The 23,493-nt window shown below is 43.4% G+C and overlaps 1 protein-coding gene across 1 annotated transcript in view; it reads left to right on the top strand.

Annotated features, from left to right (window-relative positions):
• Nucleotides 1-2,316: 2,316 nt before the first annotated feature.
• TGFA (transforming growth factor alpha) overlaps nucleotides 2,317-23,493 on the top strand; it is a 113,342-nt gene continuing 92,165 nt past the window's right edge. Inside the window, exon 1 of the mRNA XM_049651639.1 lies at nucleotides 2,317-2,561. Coding sequence (XP_049507596.1) covers nucleotides 2,522-2,561 — 40 coding nt within the window. The 5' untranslated portion in view covers nucleotides 2,317-2,521. The remainder of the gene's footprint in view (nucleotides 2,562-23,493) is intronic.

Genomic DNA, 23,493 nt, shown 5'->3' with positions numbered 1-23,493 from the left:
ATCTAGTCCCCACATCAGCCCAGTGAGTTCAGTATTATCCTTATTAAAAATGTGGTAACTGAGGCAGCAAAGCATAGAAGCCAACATATCAGCCTTGAACCAGCTCGTTTTGCTTTCAAAATCAGGTTCTCGCAGGCTTTGGAACTCTGGTTATTTTCTAAGTTCTCTGGGTCTCAATTATTTTCAAATAAAAGGAAGATGGACTCTACCTCATAAGGGTTGCTATGAGGATTCAATGAGATGTGGAAGATGCCAAAGGCAGAATGTTCACATTTTAGGATATTGGGTTTCCTCCTACTTCTATAAATAAGTGTTCAAAAACTACCTCAACTCAGTTTACCAAGAAATGCTACAGATGTTTTTTTAAGAAAATGTTGATTATCTGTTTGACTTGAATGAGTTGGAAGGTTTATAAAACTGCACATGTGGGCTGGCTCCTGAACATGTTGGTGGAGAATTAATGATTCCAAAGCATTCGATGTACTTTGATTTGAGTACTCTTTAGTTTACAAGATATCAAATTATCTCTTGATTAAAAAGATTTTACAGACCTGAAGGGGATAAGCTCATTGGTTTGATTCTGCTGCTACTTCCCCCCACCTACGACTTTGTGTGTGGGCAGGAGAAAGAGAAGGGGAGACTGCTCAACCCACTCTTGCCAGCCTGGACAGCTAGCTCTCAGCCACAGTGAACTTGATGTGTGCATTCTAGCAGGAAACGGGGCGATAGGTCCATTCTCCAGTCCTAGCTGGGGGTCCTGGAGAACAGGAGAAGGCCATTGAAAATGGATTTCTTCCCTCCTGTAACCAAGGCAGGCCAGTCTAGGAAGGAGATGGAAAAGCCATCAAAATAGGTTAACACCAGCCTAAAGAGGTGAACACTGAATCAGGGAGTCAGGAACCACTTACTAAAGAGAGAGTCTGTGTGCATTCACCCTGTACAAGCATGGTATGGATACAGGAAAAGGTACACTCCAGGACTTAGCACACAACCCTCACTGCAGATTATTAAAGGTTGAGAGAACAGCAAGGTATCCTCTGACAAATGTATTGAAAGGAATGGCTTCTCAAAGTAAATTCACACTGTTTTCAAAATCCCTTTCTACACTGGTATTTGCTGCCAAATGTCAAGGCCAATGGCCTGATGCTTCCTTTTCAGAATTAGGCCCCTCAGCTCATATGAAACAAACTTAACAAAAGTCAAACCTGAGAGTCCGAGTTTTAGGCCAAGAAAACATCAGGAGACTCCCCCCATCCCCATCCTCCAAGGAAAGTGGGTGTATCTCCTCCTAGTCTGGCGGGGCCAGGAGAAGAGTGTCCCTCAGCTTGGGGCATCTGGTATAGAATGGGTCACTGCCTCCTGGGAGCATACTGTCCCCTATGGACGGTCCTAAGGGAACTTATGGATGGTCCCCAAGAAACCTATGGGTCGTCCATTCTCTACCCAGAATGTCTTCCCTCTCCACTTCCCCAAATTCCAGCACTGGGGGCGAGCTCCAGGCCACAAATCCTGAAAGGGACACCCAGGTGGCTCCAGCCCATACATCCCTCTCTCTGGGCCCACCAGGCTGCATGCTAGCTACCCTGTTCTTGGCCCCGGCTGCCTGTGGCGGGGTCGGGGTGGGGGGCGGCCTGAATGGTAGTAATAATGGTGGATAACCAGGTGCCCCTTAGAGACCCATCTTCATTATTAATCCCAGGCCAGATGTGCGGAAGCTCGCTGATCTCAACAACGCCGCCTGACAACTTGGGGTGGCTGTGCCCTGGCCGGCATCCCTAGAATCAAGAATTCTCAGCTGGGATAGGGGTGCAGGTTGGAAACCTGGTTTAACAAATTCTTTGCTGGATACTGGGGAGCCCTTTCCTCTGGCCAAGTCTTTGGCAGGCGGCGGGCGAGGCTCTCAGGTCCCGTTCCGGGGCGCGTCTGCAGTCCCAGCGGGGAGAGCCCCCCGCAGCGGCCGTCCGCGCAGGTGCCGGACGCCCGGGCGGCTCCGCTCCCCCGCGCAGAGCCTGGAAGCGACCACCGCGCCCGGACGCTCGAGCCCCGCCGCGGCCGCACTGCGCTGCTAGTCTGAGGGTGGTGTCTGAAGTCGGGCGCTTCCTGCCTTTCCCTCCGCCTGGGTGCCCGGCTAGCGCGGCGGGGTTCCGAGATTCCCCGCTCGCCCCGCCCCGCCCGCCGCCCGCGACCTGCACTGTGCGCGCGGCGTCCCCGCCCCCAGCCCCAAACCCCCACCCGCTGTGGCCGTAGGGGGGCACCCCCATCGGGGAGGGAGGGTGGTCCGCAGTGGCCCGGTCCCCGAGTGGCGGAGAGGTGACGGTAACCGCCTTCCCATTTCCGCCCGGCCGGCCGCGCGTCAGGGTGAGTGCAGCAGAGAGCGTTCGGTCCTGCCTCCGCCCGCCCGCGCCGGGGGCTGGCCTTGCCTCGCCGGCGCCTTTTTCCCCCGCAGCGCGGCGCCGCTTCGCCACTCGGGCACCGCAGGTAGGGCAGGAGGCTGGAGCGCCTGCTGCCCGCCGCCCGTAAGATGGTCCCCTCGGCTGGACAGCTCGCCTTGCTCGCGCTGGGTACGTACGCTGCCTGCTGCGCGCCCTGAGCCACCTGCCCTCGGCGACACCCCGCTTTCCGCTGGCCCCTCCATTTCTTTTTCCTGGGGGTTTTCTGCGCCCGCCTAGGAGAGTCGAGGGAGGTTCATGCTTTTCAAGGGTTGGAGGCTGGGGGTGGGGGGCAGTGGAAGTCACGAGGGCTTACTAGGGTTTTGGAGGAGCCCATTCCAAAGAGGGGGGACCGTCGAGCGCCCAGGCTTTCCCCGGGGAGTGGCCGCCTGGGCCGTGCGTGAGAACGCCGGCCGGGGAAGGGGAAGCGGTGTGCGAACGGGCTTGAACTTTAATCCGCCGCGGCTCGGTGTTCGTACACTTGCCCACACCTACCTGCATACCTGGCTGTCTCCAACCAAGCCCGTCCTCACTGGTGGCGGTAAGCATAGACGCGGAGAAGGTGGCTGGCGTCAGACCCTATGCCTCTTCCCGGTCGTATCCCCTGCCTACCCCTGAGACCCAGTGACGGGCAGAAGGTCACAATCAGCAGAGGAGCCCTCAATCTTCTAACTTCAGGAGCTCTTGAGCTTTGGGGTATGTTTTGGATTTTTGTGCGGATTAATTGTGCTTTTAATTAACTTCCCTGGGAGAAGTGGTTTAAGTGTCAGCCGAGGGCAGGAGTGAAACCCTAGACGGAGCGTTGCCAATTTCCTTTGCGTTTGTTCTTGGAAGGGAACGCGAGTTGGGGGAAGGGAGGGAAAGTTAAACTCGCCAAACCTGGGTCTCGTCTGTGGAGCCCGTGAGTTTTTCCGCGGTGAAGTTCACAGGACCGTATGTAAGGGGTAAGGGGCGCAGTGCAGTGCGCTGCCTGTCGGGCTCTCGCCCCTCTCCGTGCCGGGCCTCTCTGCTATTGAGATAGCTGGTTAACAGCCCAGGTGTTCAGGTTTATTGGTGCAGCTTCCGTAAAATGAATTGCTCAGTCGACATCCCCTGAGCTTAACCCTATAAAGCAAGTTGCTCCTACCTGGATAATTTATTGTAGCCTGAGAAAAGCTGTGGAGCCCTTCCCCTTAAAAAATGCCCAGAGCCGCAGCCTCACCCAGTTCCTGTACAGTTTCAGAGGGCTCACGGACCCGCCTGTAATTCTGCCCATGAAACGCTGGTTAAGAACCGCAGCAGGAGGGGAGGCATCGTTTTAGAGGGAAACGGAGCAGTGGTGGAACCCAGGCTCAGAGATGTAGCTTACCCTGAAACTCACCAACAGGTGGCATGATTATGGATGGCTTTTCCTCCCCGTTTACAAAACCTTTTTAATTTTTTGTATTGACAGTTCTGATTTTAGATGGTTTTTAAAGCAACAAAACATTACTGGTACATCAGAAGCCTCCTGTCTGCAGGTGCCTTTGTAGTGTTTTTTGTTTGTTTGCAAATTCTGGTAGTAATAATAGCTTATGCTATTTGAGCACTTACTGTGTGCCAGGCACTGTTCTAAGTGCTTTTCATTTAATTAATAAGTGCTATTCATTTAATTTTCCCACCAACCTGATGAAGAAGGTATTATCTTCCCTGTTTTACAGAGGAGGAAGGTGAAGTACCCAAAGCCCACAGTGAGTAAGTACTTAGGCCAGGATTGTTAGAGTGTGGGAGAATCAAGGGGTTGAAAGGTCACTTAACTGTGGTTGGTCACTAGAGTCCCATCTCCCAGTTTGGGGACTTTTCCTGAAGGTGAGATTATATGGAATACCCTAGAACTTGCTGTTAAATTGGGTTTTCTGTTGGACTCCTAGGATCTGAAGGCGGTCTTAGGTTATTCAGTGAAAATTAGAGGCAGGAAAAGATGGTGAACAAATTTGAAGGCACCTTTGAAAGTTGCCCTACCCTTGCCCATGAAGATTGCATGCATTCGTCATGTTATTTTTCCTTTTTGCCTCGGAGTTCAACCTGATCTTTGTTTCTTAAGAAAAGAATGTATAAACTTAAAAAGATTGATCAGTATGTAAAAGCTGGCTCATACAGTTCTAAAATATGAGCAGTTTCACTGGGTGTTGTATGGAAACCAATTTGACAATAAATTTCATATATAAAAAAAATAAAAAAATAAAGAGCTTTACCAATCCCCCAAAAAAATAAATAAAAAAAATAAATAAAATATGAGCAGTTGGAAAGAGAAAAAAAAAAGGAAAAAGAAGGTAGGAGTACTTTACACCATTTTTTTAATTTATATTTCTTTTTTCTTAAGGCTTTAGTTCTGATCATTGACTACAACTTCTGCCTCCCACCTCACTTTCTGCTAGATTACTGAATAGCACTCATCAGTGCCACATGCATCTTTAATTTGCACATTTCCTCTCTAATTTCTCTTAAATTGGTTGAAGGCAGTTCCAGGCAAATCGGCAAATCTAGAAAGCCGAGATCTCTCCCCTCCTCCCCAATCTTCGTGGAGACAGTCTGAAAAGAAACTGGTTGTTTGGAGTCTCAGCTGATGCTCCTGATTACTTGGAACCTGAGCGATGATTGATGTTTTGGCTGGAAGAGTGTGGAGACTGTTGCTTAAATGGCAACATTGGAAATGTGATCCGGGTTCCTGTGGTGGCTGCCTCCATGTCAGATTTCCGTCACTGACCAGGCACACCTCATAGGAGCTTGGCACCTTCAGTCCCACATCCTCCTCTGTGAGCAGGGAACAAGATGGTGTGATCCTGGGCAAGTCACTTAGCTTTTCTGTGTCTTGTTTTGCTCATCTGTGAAATTAACAGGATTGTTGGATATATTTAACGAACATAGAATGGTGCCTGTCACTTAGTAAGAATTGAATTAATCTTAATCTTAGTGCCATCATCACCATTGTTGTTATAACTTTGAACCCCATAGAATTCCAGATGTTACAGCAGATTGTGTCCATTCTGTAGCTGGAAAGTTTGTCTGTCTTATCTTCTAGCTCCCCACCTTTCCTAAGCCAGAAAATACCACCCAACCTAAAAACCCACTTAATGATTTAGTGAGGGTCATTTGGCAGATGCCAATTCAAGCAAGTTTGGGATTTTTTTTTTTTTTGGACGTCATGAATTCTTTAATTTTTGATGCAAAACATTTGTATTTTCTCAGTGTTCAGTGGTCAGTTTATTGAAGTCAGCACTAAGTTCCAGTTTTCTTACCTGTAAAGTGGGAATAATAAAACTGCACCCACCTCACAGGCTGTTAGGAGAATCAAATGAGATGGTAAATATAGAAGCTATTTATAAACTATACTTATAAAGGACTACACACAAAATGAAATTGATTTTATAATACAGAAATGGATTTTATAATCCAGAAATAACCATTATGTTTATGGCAGTTCCCAGAAGGAGGACTGGTTGTAACCTAAAGAAGGGTCCTAGGACCCCAGGTGTCATTAAGGATGGGTACAGATGAAGCAGGTCAGCTTCCCTGTGGATTTGGGACTGAGGGACCAGTAGAGGGCATGAAGTAAGACAGCCCTCTTCTCCATTACATGGAAATGATGTCTTTCAGAGTAGACAGTGGAGGTTTGCCCAGGACACATGTTTTCCTTATTGGGCAGCCATAATTAGGGAAAGTTCACTTAGAACATGGGCTGTAAAGGTGTATATGGAAGGCTTAGAGGCTAAGTTTCCCATATTTGCTTTTCCAAAATTTGGTTTCCTAGGATAAAGAGATCTTTCTGTAAATATTCAATGTCCCCTGCAAAGGGGACCTTTCTTACAGGAGTAAATGATGCTTCCTGTTACTATGGTAACATAGGAAAAATAGCTGACTTTTCCATTAGACCTATCTCTAAGGGCCTTTTGAAAGTGTGTTTGAACAAAGTCCTACTCTGTGGACTGCCCGCTGAAAGGGATGGGCATTGGGAAGTGGAGGTTGGGTCAGCCAAAATGGGATTAGCGTGGCACACTGAATTGGGTATCTTGTGCCTGGTTTCACATGTAAAACCTCTGTAGGACCTTCCACAGCGTGCCTCAAATCACAGCCACCTGGAGGGCTTGGTAAACCAGGTTGCCTGGCAGGAGGTAGGAGTTTGCATGTCTGACAAGTGTCCAGGTGTAGCTTAAGCTGCTGGTGGGGAGGAGAGGAGAGGGGCCCTTGGAGAACCACTGCTCTTCAGCCGGTTCCTGTTAGGGAAGCTTCTGGCTTACCCAGTTGCGTTTTATCTAAAGTACGTGCTGATGTTTATGAATGCTGCTGTGGATTTACGAGCCATTATTAAAGGTGCTTCTGTGGCCTGTCTTGCTGACCAGAGCAGAGTTAGAACTCTTGCTGAGATCTCTTAATTGTCATAAGTGTCCTTGACCTTTACCTCTGGAAAATGTGACCATCTTCTCTCATTAGACTTAAGCTGACAAATGCTAAGCATCTCCCGCTTTCTTTTTTGGGGGGTTGCCAAAAATTGACCGTTGTTTGGCTGTCATTTCAACTATTTTTAATCACCTCATTGTAAAGTACGAATTTAATTTTATGCTAAAGGCTAATATATTTAAGATTGCATCTAGATGGAGAATTCGAGCACTTTTACAGTGACTTCTGGTTTTGTTTTGCCTTTCTTTTTCCCTTGTGAAATGTCAAGTATAAAAAATCTTTCATAGAATCAGGAAAGCCTAAAATCTAGGCTACCAGAACCATCTCTTTGGAGCTCTTCAAGTACAAGGCACATTCTCTTTAGACCAACTCCAAAAATCTGGGTAGTCTTTTGACACATTATGAATTGGTTGTACTGGGGTGCCTGGGTGGTTTAGTCAATTAAGTGTCTGGTTCTTGGTTTCAGCTCAGGTCATGATCTCATGGTTTGTGAGTTCGAGCCCTACATTGGTGCTGTCAGCCCGGAGCCTGCTTAGGATTCTGTTTCTCTCTCTCTCTCTCTCTCTCTCTCTCTCTGTCTGTCTTTCTCTCTGTCACACACACACACACACAATAAATAAATAAACTGAAAAAAATGAATTGGTTGTATTGAATATGACGTAAATAGTTGTTACCTGGACTTGGAAAAAGAAGTTTGTTGAAATGGAGTTTTATATTTGCTAGTGCCTTTTCCCCCCTCAAGTCATAGGAAACACAATTTCACATGGAGTCTCTCCCCTAGTCAAGTGAATTCTATGCTCAGCACTTTTGCTTTTAATTTTTTGTTGTCTGCTTCCTTACCTTGAAAAGCATTGAGTTTCCCCCACTCTAGTGTTTGCATTTCTCAAGTACTTGTAGAGAAATGGTTAGGACTTCCTCAAGAAGGGATGTATGCGTAACTCCTTTGTGTAACAAGCTTGTGTAACTTACAGAACACCAGCCAGCTATTGTCTTACGTTTTTTGGTTTTATCTTTGAATGTGTTAACTTTTCTGTCTGGGAACCTCAGCAGCAGCGCTCTGCTCCCTCCATGTCCTGCCTTGGATTAACATTGGTTGGTGCTTGTCCTCTCTAGCAGTTGGGGATTCTTTAGAGGCAGAGATCCTGGGTGTTCATCTCTGCCCTTGGCCCATCTAGAGCACAAGTGGAACCTCAGAGGAGACCACTACACACTTGAGGACCCTCTGGGGTAGTGTAGACTCTGTTGGCAAACACTTGGCCACATAGTTAACATTTATCCTAAACTATCAAGGGTGGTTGCATACAAATTCTACCAATGCTGATACAATTAGTCTTCAGAATAATTGTTTTATTGTTATTTTTCAAAAATAGATTAGGATTTAATGTTTTTAATGATTGCAGAAAAACATTTTTCCCCTTTTCTAGACCATTTGCAAATTCTGGAAAGCATAAGAGAAAAAAGTGTTTCAGTGACCTGTTGTTCTAACACCCAAAGATAACCATGATTAACATTTTGTTATAGAGCCTATGGATGAATATATAGGTAGATATTCTTTGAAAGCATATCTGAATTTTGATGGATTCACACTGTTTAACTTACTTGTTTTTGCAATTTAACAACCTTCATAATAAACACTTTTTAAGTCATTCATTTTTTAAGTCATTAAACATTCACCCATTACATCATTCCTAGTGGCTGGGAAATAACCGCTTGACTAGATTTAATATAATTAACCAATTTTGAAACACTTTTGTCCATATACATTTTTCCCATTTCTCACTGTGAAGAATCTGCACACTATTGGGAATATAAGTTGATACAACTGTTTTGGAAGGTAGTGTGGCAATAGCTATCAATTTTAGGCGGGCATAACTTGGGTTATCAGTTCCACTTTTTGATATATATCCTGTTTAAATAGTTGCCTAAATACGCAAATAAAAATGTAAAGGATGGTGATTATTGATTAGTTTATAACAATAACAAGTTGCCAGTACCCACTGTTATAACTATTTAAGGAGATTCCTTAAACAAGTTATCTTTGTACAACAGTACAATGATTTGCTATGTAGCTATTTGAAAGAATAAAGGTTTCATGGTCTATTAAACTTAGAAAGGCATAGAACTGTATATATAGGACAGTGCCTTGGTTTCAATTGGTTAATTTTTTTTAACAAGCCTATATTAAAATGCCTGAAATCAAGGAAGATAAATGATACAACAGACATTTGTGTACATAAATGTTTGGCACATCTTTAGAAAAATTCCTAGCAATTGGTCTTTTCTCCCACCAGCAGTGTATGAACACCATTTTCTTGAATCTTCCATAACTCTAGAAGTTAGTTTTAACATTTGCCAAGTTGATTGGAGACCTCAGTCCAGTCTTCATATTTAATATTTGCTGAGATGACTAAATTATTTTTGTTGGCCATGTCATCTTATTTGCAACTTAATCTTTTCAATTTTTTTTCATATTGATTGAGCATCCTTAGAGCTTTATAATAACCATTTATATAAAAAGGATATTAATATTTTGCAGGTGTTTCCCCCATTTATTGTATATCTTTTTTGGTTATGGTATTTTTGACATACCAAAGGTTTTTATGTAGCAGAAACCAAAAAAATATATCTTTCCCCTTTAAGCTCTCTACCATCACTTACACAGTTAGGAGAACCTTCCTAAGACAAGGAAAATCTTGCCTAAGATAAGGCAAATATTTACTTATTTTTTTTCTCCTAAGTCTCATATATTATGTTCAACTATTCTATCTGGAATCTATTCTTTTTTTTTTTTTTTTTTTATTTTTTTTTTTTTTCATTGTTTTTTTTTTTTTTTTGGGACAGAGAGAGACAGAGCATGAACGGGGGAGGGGCAGAGAGAGAGGGAGACACAGAATCGGAAACAGGCTCCAGGCTCCGAGCCATCAGCCCAGAGCCTGACGCGGGGCTCGAACTCACGGACCGCGAGATCGTGACCTGGCTGAAGTCGGATGCTTAACCGACTGCGCCACCCAGGCGCCCCTGGAATCTATTCTTTTATATGGTATGAAGTACAACTCACATTTCATTTTTTTTTAATAGTCAACCAGTTAATGGTCTCAATTGCTATTTGTGGAATAATCTATCCTGTCTACTATGGTTTTGATATTCCATTTTTATCCCATGCTAAATTCCTATAAGTACTTGAATCTGTATTTAATTTGGTTCTATTATTTTGTATTTTTGCACTTATTGTGAATTTGTTCATACATGTATTCTGCAAATGTTTATTGAGCACCTATTCTGTGCCAAGACAGCTTCTAGATGCTAGGGAATCAGCCAAAAATAAGACCTAGAGCTTGTGTTTTAGCGAGTTAGACATTTCCTCCTGCTCTCTATTATAACCGGTTGTTGCTAGTATTTAAAAATATATATTTCTGGGGCACCTGGGTGGCTCAGTCTCTGTCTCAAAAATAAATAAAAACATCAAAAAATTAAAAAAAAAATAAAAATAAAAATATATATTTCTTTTGTAATGGGTTTTGTTAATTCTAATAGTCCTTCAGTTTATTCTCTTTGGTTTGCCGGTACATGATCATGTAATCTTGAATAGTGATAGCTTTTCCTCCTTCCATTCCATATTTTTAACCCTTACTACTTTTTCTTATAGCTGGCTAGAATTTGAAGAACATTTTTTATTTTTTTTTAATTTATTTTTTAAATATTTATTTATTTTTGAGAGGAGAGAGACTGAGTGGGGAAGGGACAAAGAGAAAGGGAGACATAGAATCGGAAGCAGGCTTCAGGCTCTGAGCTGTCAGCCCAGGGTCCCATGCGGGGCTCGAACTCCAGAACTGTGAGATCATGACCTGAGCTGAAGTGGGACGCTTAACTGACTGAGCCAGTCAGGCACCCCAAAGAACATTTTTTAAAAGGCAATAGATATCCTTTCATTTTTCTTGACTTACTGATAATATTTGTAGCATAAACAGTTAAGGATGACTTTGTGATTATGTATATGTGAGGACATATTATATATACATAGGTGTGAAAATGTATATATAGTAAAACCGTGGTTTGTGAGCATAATCTGTCCCAGAAACATGCTTGTAATCCAAAGCACTTGTATATCAAAGTGAATTTCAAGAACCATTTGGCTCAGTTGTGATCACGTGACATTTACCGTCACATATTACTCACATTGCAAGACGTCACTCGTTTATCAAGTTAAAATATATTGGAAGTGTTTGCTCATCTTGCAGAACACTGGCAGAACAAGTTACTCGCAATCCAAGGTTTTACTGTATGTGTATATATACAAATAAACTTTATCACGTTAATAAAATGCACTTTATAACCTACTAAAAGATTTGGCATTTGGCTTTGTTTTTTAAAGCAGAGGAGATAATACGAGTTGTGGGTCTTGCTTTTTTCAAATGTTTTGAGGACTTTTATTGACCTGATTATGTTAAAGCCATCCTTCACTTCCCTGGAATGAACCCTCCTTGGCTCTGTGGGATTATTCTCTGTGCATACTGCTGGATTTGATCCATTCTGAAGTTTGGGGGCCTTGTTTTCTTTTTTAGTGTTCTGTTTTGTGTTTTGTGTTTTGTTTTTTATTTAAGAGAGTGTGAGCGAGGGAGAGGGGCAGAGAGGGAGAGAGAAAGAATCTTAAGCAGGCTCCACGCTCAGCAATGAGCCCAACTCGGGCTCTGTCCTATGATTATGACCTGAGATCATGACCTGAGCCGAAATCAAGACGCTCAACCAACTGAGCCACCCAGGTGCCCCTCCTTTTTAGGTTTTGATATCAGCATTATGTCAGCTCTATAAAATACATTTTAAAACATTCCGTCTGTTATATACTCTTAAGTAGTTGAGATATGGAAGCAAATGGCTCTGTGAAGGCTTGAAAGAAATTGCTAGTGGTCAGTTTAAATTTTCCACCTCTTGAGTCATTTTTGGTAATTATTTTCCTCACCATCTATTCAATTCAGATTTCTAAATTTCTAGCATAGATTTGTAAACAATCTCATTTTAACTTAAAGTTTTCTTTTGCATCTGTGGTCCCAGCTAATGTGACTTTACCAAATATGAAAATAAGTAAGTACCTAGGCCCCCAAAACAAAATACATTTTTAAGTTTGTTTTTCTTGATAATACTTTGGGGGGGGAGGAATCCAAAACCTTTCTTTCTTTCTTTCTTTCTTTCTTTCTTTCTTTCTTCCTTCCTTCCTTCCTTCCTTCCTTCCTTTCATTCACAGGGAGAGACAGAGCATGAACAGGGGAGGGGCAGAGAGAGAGGGAGACACAGAATCTGAACCAGGCTCCAGGCTCTGAGCTGTCAGCACAGAGCCCCATGCAGGGCTCGAACTCACAAACCGCGAGATCGTGACCTGAGCCGAAGTCGGACGCTTAACCGACTGAGCCACCCAGGCGCCCCTTCTTTTTAATCTTAAACCAAATTCAAGCGAAGGCTTCATTTTAATAGTGTTCCCAGGAGCCCAGGGAAATAACCAGTTTATTTGCATAACTGCATGTGCCAAAGTTGTTATAGTAATGCCATTTCTGATTTGGATGATGCGTGGCATTGTAATTTCTAGCAAAGGCTACTAACTAGCTTCCTGTTGGCTCAAGCTTTAAAAAGTTTAAAAACCTCCAAATACACTACTGTGTCCATGAGATGCCACTAGAGTGTTTGAAGCAAGACAGCCAGTACTGGTGTGGGAGATTTTTGCCATTTGCTCATTTGCTTTTTGGTTCTTTTTTGTTTTTACGATCAGAACTTCTCAGTAAAAAAAAATATTGGATTCTTACAAAGAGACCATATCTTCAGCTTGAGTTCTTTAGGGCCTTTGATCTGAGTTTGAATGAGGTCAGTAAACAATTCTCCTGGGCACTTAAAGGACAGATGCACCTTTACTGCTCTTTCGTCATCTCTTGCCAGGTCAGAGGCATTCTCTGGGTAATTACTTCCAAGAGGTGCAGGAGATTAACTGGCTAAATGGTACACGTAATGCGGTGACACAAAAGTGGCTGAAGCAGATAAATGAGAGGTTTGCAATTACACACTCTGCTCCCCTCCCTCTGCTGGGCCTTGGGAACCAATACAGCGAACACAAACATAAGATACTTTTCTTGGTTGAAAGAGAAAGCGTAAGACCTATAACTTTGACCATGGCAGTGGCTCTGAGGAGCTGGCATGTGAACTATGGAGGGACATAACCTGTTCATCTTCTATGTCACTGAGCTCAGTCGGAAACTCTGGGCTTGAACACTTCTCACCTTGGAACAGTTTCTGGGTTATTATTTTTGCTTTGGAGGAGCGTATCATCAGGCCTGTTTGCATGCTGTACACATTCCCTGCCAGCAAATTTAAACAATGACAGATGTTTTTTGCACATAGCAGACCTTGGGTGTTATAATTAGGGTTTCAGGGGATGAATCATAGGCCCCTGAACTGGAATGAAAGCAAGCTTGGAGCCTGAGCATTATTTAGAGAGGTGAGGTAAACTCATAGATCACACAGATGGGGAATCTTTCAGGATCTGGACTGTCTCTAAATCTCATCAGCCCCTCCCTTGCCACACAAAGAAAACCCCAAAACGGGCGCCTGGGTGGCTCAGTCGGTTGAGCGTCCAGCTTCGGCTCAGGTCATGTTCTCAGGGCTCCTGGGTTCAAGCCCCACATGGAGCTTTGTGCTGACAGCAGGGAGCCTCCTTCGGATTCTCTGACTCCCCTCTCTCTGCACCTCGCCTGCACTCGCTCTCTCACTCTCTCAAAAAAACATTAAAAAGAAAACCCCAAAACAAACAGGCTTCTTAGTGTCCACAGAACACGTCCACCCTCTGGTCACCACCTCCCCACGTGGGTCATTCGGGGTACACACCTTCTCTGCTGGCCTCGGTTAAATCCCCCTCACTCTTTTTCCAAAATGAAGTTCAAATCAGAATCTATAAACAGAAGAATCAAAAAAGCACCCCCCAAATTTGACATCATTTTACTAGGTTTAACTGGCAAGTATCCTACCAGATCTCTTTCTCTGTATGGATACAGATATTTGTAAACTCACTTCTTCCTTCAAACAAAAAAAAGCATTTGGTATTTTTAAATCTGCTTTTCACTTACAGTATGTAGGGAAGATATTTCTGTAGCAAAAATGCAAAAAAAAAAAATCTATCAACCTATCCTTTTTATGATGTCTATAACACATTCCATTGTACAACTCTATCATTGTTCATTTGTCCATCCTTTATGGGTAGAGATATAGGTTGTCTCAAACTCGGATATTCAAACCTGAAATGAAAATTCTTGCAGCTAAATCATTACTAGTATCTTCTAATTATCTTCTATGACCAAATCCCCAGAAATGCACTACTAGGTCAAAAGGTACACACTTTTTCACCTCTTAATATGTTTTGACAATCTGCCCTCCAAAAAGCTGTACAGATTTATATGTCTACCACCTACGTGTGAATGCCTATTTGTTGGCAAACTTGCCTATGATTAGTATTTTAATTTTCTAGATTCTGTTAACTGTGTTAGAAAAATGGTGTCTCATTGTTTTAATTTGTATTTCTTTGGTTAAAACCAAGTTTGATAACATTGAATGCTTTTTTTCATGTTTGAGTGTTTGAATTTTCTTGTGAATTAGACCATGTTTCAGGTAGATTATTTTCTTATTGATTTGTAAGCAGTTTTTCTAAAAGATCTATTGAAAATATTTCCTTCATTGTCCTGGGTACATTTGTATGTGTTGTGTTTGGGTTTACAGAAGTATCATTTTGTTTTTGTTTTTAACTTTTAAGGACTTAAAATCTGTTCATTTTTCCTTTAGGATTTCTACTTGGGATAGGAAGGAATTTGCTGTGACTCTTTGTCTCATTTCCCCTTCTACTTTAAAAATTTTTATTAACGTTTATTTGTCATTGAGAGACAGAGCATGAGCAGGGGAGGGGCAGAGAGAGGAGGAGACACAGATTCTGAAGCAGGTTCCAGGCTCCCAGCTGTCAGCGGGGCTCGAACTCACAAACCGCAAGATCATGACCTGAGCCGAAGTCGGCCGCTCAACTGACTGAGCCACCCAGGCGCCCCTCCCCTCCTACTTTTATGTTACTTTTTGGATTTAAATTTCAATTCTTGGGGCACGTGGGTGGATCAGTTGGTTGAGCGTCAGACTCTTGATTTTGGCTCAGGTCATGATCCTGGGGTCGTGAGATCAAGCCCTGTGTCAGGCTCAGCGATGAGCATGGAACCGGCTTGAGATTGTCTCTCTCTCTCTCTCTCCCTCTGTCCCTCTCCCCTGCTCGCTCACTCTCGCTCACTCTTGCTCTCAAATAAAAAATAAATCAATTTCAATTCTTTGGGAATATATTTCGGTGTAACATGTGGGATAGGAATCTAACTTGCCTTTTTGCCAAATACTGATCCAGTTACTCTATGCCATTCGTTGAATAATTTATTCTCTAATCACTGATTCCAAATCCTACTTTTGTCACTTGAGACAGTTTAGGAGTATTTGAGTCTATTTGTGGAGTTTTCATTCTGTTCCATTAATTTGAGGCTCATCCTATAGTGAAACATTGTTTTGAGTTGGGAATGTGTCATTTGCCCCAGGAGGTGGGGGCAGAAAATATTGAAAACTGGGAAAGTAGACAGTGTAGTACAGTAGATAGCACTTCACATTCATGGCTCCCTTTCATGACAAGACTTCTACTTCTGTCCCACCTAGAGCCTGTTGGAGGAAGAAACACTTGTGGTGGAGAGAAGGATTACTTACCATGTTTGAATCCCTGGGGAGAAAGGATGACTGACCTCATTCCTTAGCTTGCCTGAAGACTGATGGGCCCTCGGTCTCACTGTTCTGAAAGGCATGGTGAACCTGCTTGTATGTTCTTATTGTTTCTGGAACTTTGTGCTTTGCAGGAACTGGGGGCATGAGGCAGGCCTGCAGTCCTCCGTGTGATGTTCTGGTTAACGGAGACTGTGTATTTTCACATCCCCTTTTCAGATGGGAGTACTGTGGAGTAAGTGTGCCATGGCATTCTCAGAGCCACAGACCAAATCTGGTGTGCCTCCCAGGAATAGAGAATAATTAAAGAATCAAAGAAGAATTTAACAGAAAAAAATCATCTATTATCTTCTATATTAAAACAAACTCAGGGGCACCGGGGTTGCTCAGTCAGTTAAGCATCCGATATTGACGCAAGTCATGATCTCGCGGTTTGTGGGTTCTGGCCCCACATTGGGCTCTGTGCTGATAGCTCAGAGCCTGGAGCCTTCTTCGGATTCTGTGTCTTCCTCTCTCTCTCTGCCCCTCCCCCGCCAAAATAAATAAACATTAAAAAAATAAAATAAACCCTCGGCTGTATTAGTTAATAGAATGCAAGATTGAAATACCATGGGGCGCCTGGGTGGCGCAGTCGGTTAAGCGACTACAATCAGCCAGGTCACGATCTCGCGGTCCGTGAGTTCGAGCCCCGCGTCAGGCTCTGGGCTGATGGCTCGGAGCCTGGAGCCTGTTTCCGATTCTGTGTCTCCCTCTCTCTCTGCCCCTCCCCCGTTCATGCTCTGTCTCTCTCTGTCCCAAAAATAAATAAAAAACGTTGAAAAAAAAAAATTAAAAAAAAAAAAAAAAAGATTGAAATACCAAAATTAATTTTTAGGATATAGGACTTCAGATAAATTTCTATTCTTTTTTTCCTTTTGGAATGTTTCAGGGTGTGCCCCCAGACTCTTGAGGAATAAGTATGAGTTCCTTCTCTTTGCCATTTAGGGGGGTTTAGTGGCAAAGTTTGAGGAGTACTGTCTCACGTGGATGACTGATTTTCAGATATTTAAAGTAGTCAAAACAGTAACTAAACCTATTATTCTAGCTTCGTTATTCTTCTGCTTGTTTTAGATTTAATTTGCTTTTCTAAGTTTTCCCAAGATGAAAACTTAGACTACTGATTTTAGATTTTTCTTCTTTTCTAATATATTCATTCAGTAATGTAAATTTCCCTCTAAGCACTGCTTTTGCTGCATCCCACAAATTTTGATGAGTTGTGTTTCCATTTTTATTTAGTTCAAAATATTTTTTTTAATTTTTTTTTTTAACATTTATTTATTTTTGAGACAGAGAGAGACAGAGCATGAACGGGGGAGGGGCAGAGAGAGAGGGAGACACAGAATCCAAAACAGGCTCCAGGCTCTGAGCTGTCAGCACAGAGCCTGACGCGGGGCTCAAACTCCCAGACCGCGAGATCATGACCTGAGCCGAAGTCGGCCGCTTAACCGACTGAGCCACCCAGGCGCCCCAGTTCAAAATATTTTTTTAACTCCTCTTGAGATCTCTTCCTTGACCCAGGTGTTTTTTAGATGTATTTTGTTTAATGTCCAGTATTTGGGGGGTTTTCCAGTTATATTCCTCTTACTGACTTCAGGTGTAACTCCATTCCGGTCTAAGAGCAGACACTGTATGATTTCTAGTATTTTAAATGTGTTAAAGTGTATTTTATAATCCAGAATATGGTGTATCTTGGTGAAGTTCACATGAGGTTCTGAAGACCGTGTATTCTGTTGTTGAATGTAGTAGTCTGCGAATGTCCTATCCAGTTGGTTGATGGCGTGTCCTTACTGATTTTCTGCCTGATGAATCCATCCATTTCTGATAGGGGGTTATTGAAGTCTCTGAATATAATAGCGGATTCATCCATTTCTCCTTGTAGTTCCATTAATTTTTTCCTTCAGTATTCTGGCATTCTGTTAGGCACATACACATTAACATTAAGCCACCTCATTCTTCAATGATTTAGAAGCTGTTTCAGCATTTCTCAGTGACTTCAGTGCCTGAAGGTCATCACTAGTAAACTCTTTAGCCCCACATGGTACCCATAGTTGATGCAAAACTTCCCATGTTATCTGTAAATGAGAAGTCAAGTCTTCTGACTTGAATAGCAGAACTCTGCTCTGTTTTAACTTACGGAGAGAAAAAAATATAAAAGTAATTACTCCCAAGTTTCTGACTAGTGCTCTATTAGGGTCAAGAGAGTGGGATCTTCTTTGATAGAGATCATTTCAAGTACATTCTTATTTTGAATCCTATCCTCTGTAGGTTGTAGAAGATTTCCAAATGGACTGGGTATGCCCGGTGAACCACCTGAAAGTTAGAGATTTACATTTAGGAAAACAACACCAACTCACTACGTAATGTGAGCTTATTGTCTTGTGAAGTGCCTCTTTTCCCTACTGTGGAAGAGAGGGAAAAATAAACAAAACAGACCTTTAAACTAAATGGGATTTTTTGGATTTTCAGATAAAAGGCAGGCCATTTTTCTTTTAACAGTAATAACAGAGGCATTTGGAGTATCTCTGCTATCATCCCGTTTAGAATATATCCAAGGGATCCAACAGTAGTTGTGATCTTTGTGAACCAAGCCTAGTGTAACTGTTGGTCCTTAATTCACCCCAACTAGCTACTTTATTCATTTAATGCTGTGCTATAGAGCCAAAGGCATGAATAACCAAAATGAGATCTATCAGCTTGTAATGAGGGGTGCTATTTATTCGCTTTAGGCCATTTGTTTTCTACATGGAATTGTTCACTGCAGCAAACATTTAATGTGTATCAGATCATCTGCTGGGTTTGGTGATATTAATGCAAAGAGGGTCATGCCCTAGCCTTTGCCCTCAAGCCCTGAATTCTTGGTAGATTGTGGCAGAAGCAGACATAGTTTTTTACAATATGACGTGAGGTACACAGCGAGCACCTTGCACTCAAGAGGAAGGTTAGGGGTATGACAGGACAAGGCACAATCTGAACAGATAATGGCCATCACTTACAACAACACCTGCTAAGTGGTAATTTCTTTAGAGTCTTACCTGTTGCACAAACTCCTTTAACCCATCTAGCAACCCTTGGACATATGGTGATTATCCCCATTGTACAGATGAGGAAGCTGAAGCATTTACTTGCCCAGTATCCCACAGCAAGCAAGTGGCAGAACAAGAATTTGAACCTGGGACCCTTGACTGCTGGCCTAGTAATCCTGCTGCTCTGTGTCCATCACAGAAGGCTGTGGATGCTGAGATGCCTAGCCCTGTTCATGTATGAAAATGCCATTTTGTAGCAGACATTAAGCTAAATGTAATCAGACTTAAACAGCTGCTCTCTTAAGTTTTTTCTGTCATAGTGACAGTAAGTGTCATGCAAGTAATTGCCATGCTGGCTCACAAGAAATATTGCCACTTCCCAATGCTGTGAAATACAAACGAATGTGGTCTGGTCCTTTCTTCTCTCCTTCAGGTCAAGAGTTAGCTGTTCGGAAGACAGATAGTCACATGAGGCATGCTACTTAACATGTTGTGTTGTGACCAGGGAACCTCTAAAATGAATTCATTGGGGCGCCTGGGTGGCTCAGTCGGTTAAGCGTCCGACTTCAGCTCAGGTCATGATCTCACGGTCCGTGAGTTCGAGCCCCGCGTCAGGCTCTGTGCTGACAGCTCAGAGCCTGGAGCCTGCTTCATATTCTGTGTCTCCCTCTGTCTCTGTCCCATCCCCATTCATGCTCTGTCTCTCTCTGCCTCAAAAATAAATAAACGTTTAAAAAAAATTTTTTTTAAATAAATAAAATGAATTCATTAATGGAGGCTGCTATGCATTTCTACCATACAGTTCAGAAAAATTTTTTACTATTTTATTTTTGAGAGAGAGAGAGAACGCGTGCATGGAGAGGGAGGGGCAGAGACAGAGGGGAACAGAGGATCTGAAGAGAGCTCTGTACTGACCGCAGAGAGCCTGATGCAGGGCTCAAACTCACTAACTGAAAGATCAGGACTTGAGCTGAAGTCGACTCTCAACCAACTGAACCACCCAGGCACCACCCCTCCACCGTACATTTCTTAAAAGGTTTTTGTTATAAAGGGTGATTTCTTCGATTTATGCAGGCAGGCTGTCCTCCAATGCGTGATGTCCCTGAAAGTCACAGTGTGTGTGCGCTCTAGCCTGTAAGACCTCTGCTGGAGTTCTGGCTTCACCTCCTCACCCTACCTCCGTGTCTCTCCAGTTGACATTTCCCCCAAATAATAGTGGGAGAAGGCAAAGTCTTTACTGCTTTTACATTAACACCTTTAGTTCTTCACAGCCCAGCTAAAGATAGAATCTGTGTTAGCACATTTGCTAATAGCTGGCTTACGTTCAGACTGTTCACCCTTAACTTTAGCCGTGACGTGTACCCACAAAAGAACACAGGTACTTATATTAACTTGATAGGACAGTAGATCAGGAAGGAAAGAACACTTAGCATTTCACTTGTATCTGGGAACTTCCTTTATTTGGCCGGCAGCACTTTTTGATGGCCTTTGCACCTCCGAGTAGATAATTTAATATCTGGATCCTCGGGGGATGGAGCAGTGCTGTAGTGTGGACATTTTACAAATGTGTATTAAAAGTGCGGGTTTCCCCTTTAGGTAAAGAGGTAAGACCCTTTGTCAAGTCGTCTGCAGGTACCCCCTCCCTGTGTGCATTAGGCCACTTCACTTTGACAAAAGACCTACATTAGTACCTCTTTTCACGAACCAAAAAGAAATCTAAAGAGAAATCGTAAAAGTTAAAATAGCTTCTGGCATTTGTTTTGAGCTTTTATAGAGGCAGCATGTGCCCCAAGCAGCAAGAACGGCCATGCCAAGCTTGTTCCCCAAACTATGCTCAGCATCTAGCCGCCATATTTTTGCACTGTGTCTGTGAGCGTCTGTGTTTTATCTCTATTTATTTTGTGCATCTGTTAGCAAGATGTGTCCTATAGTATCAGAAAAGCCCATGAGGTTATTTTTGGGGTCTAGGAATGCTCAAAAATGTTTCCATATAAATTAGCGGTGATTGCTTCTTCACTTCACGCCACTGTGGCTTACAGAAGATTTCATGAGAATACCCTTCTTTCAGATAGCGGCGGAAACCTGTGTGTATTGCTAACACAAAACAGCCAGCGGGATGGGCTACTTCTGCAATGACACACCTCTTTCTGGAAAAAAAAATGTGGCTTTAAGAATCACTGTCTAGGGACAAGTGGGTGGCTCAGTTGGTTGAGCATTCGACTTTGGCTCAGGTCATGATCTCATGGTTCGTGGGTTCGAGCCCTGTGTTGGGCTCTGTGCTGACAGCTCAGAGCCTGGAGCCTGCTTCAGATTCTGTGTCTCCCTCTCTCACTGCACCACTGTTTGTCTCTCAAAAATGAATAAATGTTAAAAAAAAAAAAAAAGTTTTAAATCACTGTCTTCTTTAAAGGACTTTTCTAGAACATTCTCTCCTTTGCTTGTAAGTCTGAATCATTCATATCTCTAGTTTGCTTGGATTGCCTCCACTGCAGTACCTTCCCAAACCCTCTAGAAAAGTTGACCAGTTGGTAATTCTGTAAAAGCCCATCCTGCTGGCCCATGGGGGAGGAAAAGTTGATGTTTTAGGCAGCCAGGAAACTAAACTATCTCCTGAGATTTAAACACCCAGATAGCACCTCCTCATAAAAATTCTGTTGTTCTCCGAGCAGAAGACCTGCTTGTATTTTCCATGGGGCTTTTCCTCACTGCCCTGTAGGCTCCCTTGATCTATATTTGCGTCACCTCATCTCCAGCAACCCACTATCTAACATTTCTTCCTCCGATTGATGCTCTTCAGTTGTGACATTCATCAGGAGAAAAAGAAAGAAAGGTTTAACCTTTTGGAACGGAGCAGTCCCTTTGGGTCCAAATGCCCTCATCCTTTCAACTTGCACCTCAGACCCCGATGAACCCAAATTGCACGGAGCTAGTGAGTGGTAACAAGGACAAGATGTTGGTGGAATAACCCCACTGTTTTCCAGCAGTAAAGAAAATAAATGCGCTTAATCATTCGTAGATGTGCTTCACCTACTAATCAGGGCACAACCCTCTCCAGCTGTTTTCTCTTCCCCTGTGGGAGGCGCCGCCTGCAGTGGGGAGAGGGCTCTGCTCCAGTGGGTGACTGTTCCCGGGCCAAGGATGGAGCCGCTCTGTCTGAGAGCGCCAGCTCTTGCAAGCCCGCCCTGCGGACAGTTGATCTGAGCTCTCAGTCTTGAGAAGTGAACCAGGGAGGTTGCGGGGGCGGGGGGGATTATCCTAGAAAATAGGATATGATATGTGTCTTCCCTTGAATATGCCTCATTAAATGAGGCAGGTACCTGTGGCCCTTGCAAATGGAGAAGAAGGTTGGACTGCAAGGTAGAAGCCCTTCCTCCGCCTGTGGTCTTCATCCCTGAGGGCACCACGGCCCCCAGGCTGGTCCTGGCTCAGCCAAGAATGCCCTCTGGGGGCCGTGATGTCATCTGACTCCACTGCTGGCCGTGCAGAAGTGGGCGAATGGCCTCACTGTTTGGTCTTAAAGATAAAGTCATTAACTTTGTATAAAAGCATGTTTAGGTGCCCAATGAGGTCATTAGAAAGCATTGAAGAAGTCTGGATTGTTCTAAACCACTACCCATGCACTGTTCTTGGTTTTCCCCACTTTAGCTTCTTCGGAAAGGGCCTTGTTGTTTTTACCTGGGCTGTTTATCACTTGATAAGCTATTTTAGAGGCTCCAAAGGCAGAAATTTTCTGAAAATCTAGAACTTTGTTTATAGAAAAACCTTTCGCTTTGAGGATGGAGATAAATTGGTATGAATAGCTATTGGTATTTTTAGGTACTGCCTCCCTTATACTGGGGGGAAAGAATCCACTTTTATTTTGTCATACCAGTGAGTGTCTGCAGGTGACCTCTTGCTCCGTTGACAGTAATCGTGTGTGTGATGTGCGTCTCATCTAGAGGTTTCTGTTCCTACTTCTTGGCATTTTCTTTCACCTTCCCTCTTACCCTTATTCTCAACTTCTGCAGTGCCTTGCATAATACCTAACATTTAATGGTTGACTGATACACTTTTATTGATGACGAATAATTTACTTCGAGTCTCTTTCCTCTTCTCTCTCCTCTTCCTTTCCCTTCTTATCCTTACTCCCAAAATAGCATCGACATAGCAGCAGATAGGAACACTGACTTCTACCTTCCTTGGGGAAAAGGACTCCTTTCCCAAGGCTATGTGACCTGTCCTAGCATTCCAGCCCCACACGCATCTCACCATCATGACACCCGCATTAGTGGGGGTGACCATCTCTGTTTCTCTCCCACAGCCACTGTAGGGGAGTATGAAGGACAATAGAAAGCTGGGCTATGCTCGTACAGGGCATAAAAGGTTGCTACAGAGGCAGGACATTTACAGCAGAAAAACCCAGAGCAGAGAATAGTCTCCTGGTCTGTACATTTGCAGCTTGTGTGTCCTCTGGTCACAAGTGAGTGCAAAGCCTGTTTGCTTTGCTCCTTGTGGGCCCTTCTCTCTTGATCCTGGGATGCTTTAGTCCAGCCTGCAGGCGGTAATGGAAAGGATATGTGGTAAGTAGGGTTAGATACCGTGTAAGCTTCCAGAAAGCCTTGAACACAGCTACCGTTACCCAGAGACTGACTTATCCTGGATGTTGTATGTATGTCACATAGATGAGCCTGTGATTAACTTGGACAGAGATTCCTTGGACATGCCTGGGGATGACCAGGGGAGGAAACTTCATTCCAGTTTGTAGCATTCTGGGGGATCCGAGGGATCCTGAGAAGACTCTGGAAGGGAACTGTCAGTAAAAGCTCTTTAGAGAAGTTTGA

The sequence above is a fragment of the Panthera uncia genome (assembly GCF_023721935.1).
Source record: "Panthera uncia isolate 11264 chromosome A3 unlocalized genomic scaffold, Puncia_PCG_1.0 HiC_scaffold_11, whole genome shotgun sequence".
Taxonomy (NCBI): domain Eukaryota; kingdom Metazoa; phylum Chordata; class Mammalia; order Carnivora; family Felidae; genus Panthera; species Panthera uncia.
This window is presented reverse-complemented; position numbering and strand designations above follow the sequence as displayed.